This window comes from Panthera tigris, chromosome D1 (assembly GCF_018350195.1).
Source record: "Panthera tigris isolate Pti1 chromosome D1, P.tigris_Pti1_mat1.1, whole genome shotgun sequence".
Lineage (NCBI taxonomy): Eukaryota > Metazoa > Chordata > Mammalia > Carnivora > Felidae > Panthera > Panthera tigris.
This window is the reverse complement of record NC_056669.1, coordinates 114507630-114511390: the sequence shown is the minus strand read 5'-3', so window position 1 is coordinate 114511390 and position 3761 is coordinate 114507630. Positions and strand designations below refer to the sequence as shown.

Here is a 3761-nt window from a genome sequence, read left to right as displayed (position 1 = left end):
CCTCGACAGGCAGGGTTCAACGCAGGTGTGGGTTCCAGGGGACACCAGACGTGGTAAATGCAGGGAGCAGCTGACACCCGGGGAGGGGACCCGGGGAGGGGACCCAGGGAGGGGCCCGAGGGGCCCCAGTGCCCGAGACCCAGACTTGAGGCTGGTCTGGGGGCCTGGACGCCACGGGGCCTCCAGGGTGAAGGCGAGAGCTCCTGGCAGGCCAGGGCCCGGCCATCGGCACCCACAGCGCGCGGGCCAGGACCACAGGCGGCGAGAGAACAACTTGAGGGGCCCTACCCCATGTTGGGCTGTGCTGGGAGGTGAGGGGTGGGGGTGGCGGGGCCGGCTGGTGGGGTACGCATCCCAAGTGTTTCCACAGAGCACCTGGGAGGGAATATTCTCTTCTGGCTTTGCATGGAGTGACCTCAGGAGGAAGCTGGACGGCCAGGGCTCCTGAGGTGCCCAGGACTCCTGAAGTGCCCAGATTCAGTCCTGAGGGGGGATGAGGGTAGGAAGGACAGATGTGCTCACGGCACAAGAGGGTCTGGGCAGCTCCTGGCCAAGGCCTTGGATCCCTTTCCGGGCGCTGGGGTCAGGGAAGGTCGCAGTTGCCCTGCCCTTTGGGCAGGGATTTGGGGCCTACCCCTTGCCGGCCGAAGCAAGTCTTTACCCACCCCAGAGGGGCAGATCTGCCCAGGTGCCCTCCTCCACCCAGGGTACCCCAACCGGCCTGGTGCATCCTCGAGTTAGGACACTGTGGGAGCAGGGACAGAGGTGTGGGTGAGCCCCAGCAGGGGTCTGGATGTACAAGGGAGGAAAGGGGAGGCTGTCACCACCCCAGTTCCACCTCACTTGTCCAGCTGGTGTGGGCTGGGTGGGCACTGGGCCATGCACATTGCCCACAATGTGGAGGCCATGACAGAGGAGGTTAGGGAGCTGACTTCCAGTCAGGGCGAGGGCACGGCCGGCTGGGGCTGCAGCTCCAGAAGTGGACTGTGGACTCCCTTTATCAAGTGCCCTGCGACTCTCCCCAGCCAGTGCATTCCTGGAAGCTAAGAACGTTCTGGCCTCGGTGCCACCTTGCCACAAATGAACCCATTTTGCTTAGGGCTCAGACCTCTGGGAAGTAGGGGCCCCTACATACAACTATTGTCTATTAGTTGCCCCCAGCCTGAAGCCAGATACCTGCAAGGCCTGAGGATGTGTCTGGGACCACGCAAAGGACACAGGGCTGGGTGCAGGGGGGCAGTGAGGCACATGGGCCTACGGGCAGGCTGAACAGTCTCAAAGGGGCCCCTCCCAGGTACAAACACAGCACCCACACACACACACACACACACACACATGCTTTATTGAATTCAGTCGTAGACTGACGTGTACACAAAATGCTGTGACAGGAGTGACGGCCTCAGGCCATGGACGACTGCTAGTACCCTCCATAACCTTTCATCATTTCTGAAATTGCTTGGAAAACCACCAGTGAGCCAGTGAAGAAAAGAATGATGAACGTAAGGGTGAGAAGGAGGCCCAAGACCAGGGCCCAGATGTTCAGGCACTTGGCGGTGGAGGCATAGGTCTGGGCCCCGATCACGTCACCCACCATCTTCCGGTCCCTAGACTGGGGAGAGGAGATGGAGAATGGGATCAGGAGCGGGTTCTGGCGACAGCCAGGCTGGTCCCCGTCCACAGCAGCCTCCACATGCCCTTCACCCCGGTCGGTGACCCACCCCCCACCCTTTCCCGGAGCCTGAGCAGGACAGTGGCCCTTGGGTCCCGTCCCTCCTGGGGCCTCCAGCTCCTTCTTCAGACTCTCAGCCTCTCCTGGAGACCCCAGGGCGCCCCCTCCCTCTGTGTAGGTCCAGTCACTGGCCTCTCCCACTGAGAAGCGGCTTCCGGTGAGTTCCTTTGTTCTTTCTGGGAGAGCCCTGGAGCCACATCTCAGTCTGAGGGATGTCCTTGGAAACTGGGGACAAAGGCCACTCCTGGCCATCCCCGGGCCCCTCCTGCAGCCTCACTGCTACCACGCATGGACTCCCCATCCCCCCCTCCCCATGCCCTCGGGGCAGGCGGACCTCCGCAGGCTCACCTGCACTTTCTGGGAGAACCCCCCCAACACACACACCCACCTTCACGGAGTAGGCAAAGGCCACGAAGCCCAGGCAGCACCAGTTCATGAAGATTGTGTTGAACAGGGACCAGACGATGTGGTCGGGCACGGACGTCTCAGTCTGGATGTTGATCACGGTGGTGGCCATGGGAGCTGGGCTCTGGGGCCTCCCGAGTACCGCCACCTCATGCTCCTCCTTGAGTATCTCATAACTTGGGGGGACACCAGTGTGGGTGCCAGGAAGGAAGGGCTGAGCATTGCGGTTCATGGTGCGAGATGGAGATGCTGCGGTCCGGATGCTGGGGCTGCTTAGGGCTCTCCCCTCCCGGGTAGTTTCGATTTCTTCAAAGATTTCTTTTTCACGGTGTTTGGGGAATTGGGAATTGGTTGGGCACTAGGAGGGCGTGGCCAAGCACTGGGTGTCAAGTTACACCAGGGCGGGGCGGGAGGAAGGGCTGTGGTCTCAGGGGGGCTTCCTGTCCCCGGCTCTCACGTCGGGTCCTGGGTCCTGTCTCCGCTCCCCTACCACAGCCTCTGTCAGGGGTGTGTGTGGGCCCTGGGGGCTTTTCCTCCGATGTGAGTCTCCCCACCCTGCCCCCACCCCAGCCCCAAGCCTGCTGCAGGCTCCCATACGGACTCCACACTGCAGCCCCCAGAGAGAGCCCCCGAAGCCCCAAAGCCCACACCTCAGCAGTCACAGGCCTCCTCTCTGTCTGGACTCTGTTGACTTTTCCTGGCTCTGAAGTCCACGTTCCAGCGGTGGGGCGGCAGGGCGTGGGGGGGTGGGGGCGCTGGCAGGTCAGGACCCAGCAGCCTGTGTCGCCTGCCCTGGAGGGAGCCTCCGGCATCTCCCAAGGGTGCTGGAAACCAGGAGCCAGCTGTGGTGGGAGAAAGGAGGATCCGAGCCATTTGGCAGCTGCTGGGAGCACAGGGCCAGCATTCCTGAGCGCCCCACCCTTCCTCCCTCCCTCCTGCCCCATCATGTCACATAGGTGTTGTCTAGGGGGTCATGGTAGGAAGTCCCGGTCATTCTTCTTCCACTGTCAGGCCCATGCTCCCCTTCTCAGGACAGACTCAGGTCAGCTTTGTCGCCAGGACACCGCTCTTTCTAAGAGTAAAGGGTCAAGTTGCTCTCTCACTACCTGTGGTCCTGGCCCGCGCGCTGTGGGTGCCGATGGCCGGGCCCTGGCCTGCCAGGAGCTCTCGCCTTCACCCTGGAGGCCCCGTGGCATCCAGGCCCCCAGACCAGCCTCAAGTCTGGGTCTCGGGCACTGGGGCCCCTCGGGCCCCTCCCTGGGTCCCCTCCCCGGGTCCCCTCCCCGGGTGTCAGCTGCTCCCTGCATTTACCACGTCTGGTGTCCCCTGGAACCCACACCTGCGTTGAACCCTGCCTGTCGAGGGCCCTGTGTGGCTCCACTGCCCTCAAGGCTGTCCCCACTAAGCGAGCCCATGTGCACATGGGCAGTCAGAGGGCAGAGAGGGAGAGAAGCTGGCCCCGGGGCCCCGTGTGGGGCGAGGGCAGTGAGGGGCTGGGACGGATGGCTGCAGGCCCCAGCGGGGTGCCACCAGTCTGAGCCCTGATACGCTGCCCTCGCCGGTGTCTGTGGGATGCAACCCCCACCGAGGTCATTCGGAGCCACCCACACGCTGCCCCTGCTTGTGG

General features: G+C 63.3%; 1 protein-coding gene across 1 annotated transcript; it reads right to left on the bottom strand.

Moving 5' to 3' along the window:
* Positions 1-1324: 1324 nt before the first annotated feature.
* Positions 1325-2485, bottom strand: LOC102969218 (interferon-induced transmembrane protein 3). Its single transcript, XM_007094212.3, has 2 exons — positions 2118-2485; positions 1325-1609 (listed from the first exon to the last, which is right to left on the bottom strand). Exons 1-2 carry the CDS (start codon positions 2364-2366, stop codon positions 1418-1420), a joined length of 441 nt encoding a protein of 146 aa, XP_007094274.2. The 5' UTR covers positions 2367-2485; the 3' UTR covers positions 1325-1417.
* Positions 2486-3761: the final 1276 nt, after the last annotated feature.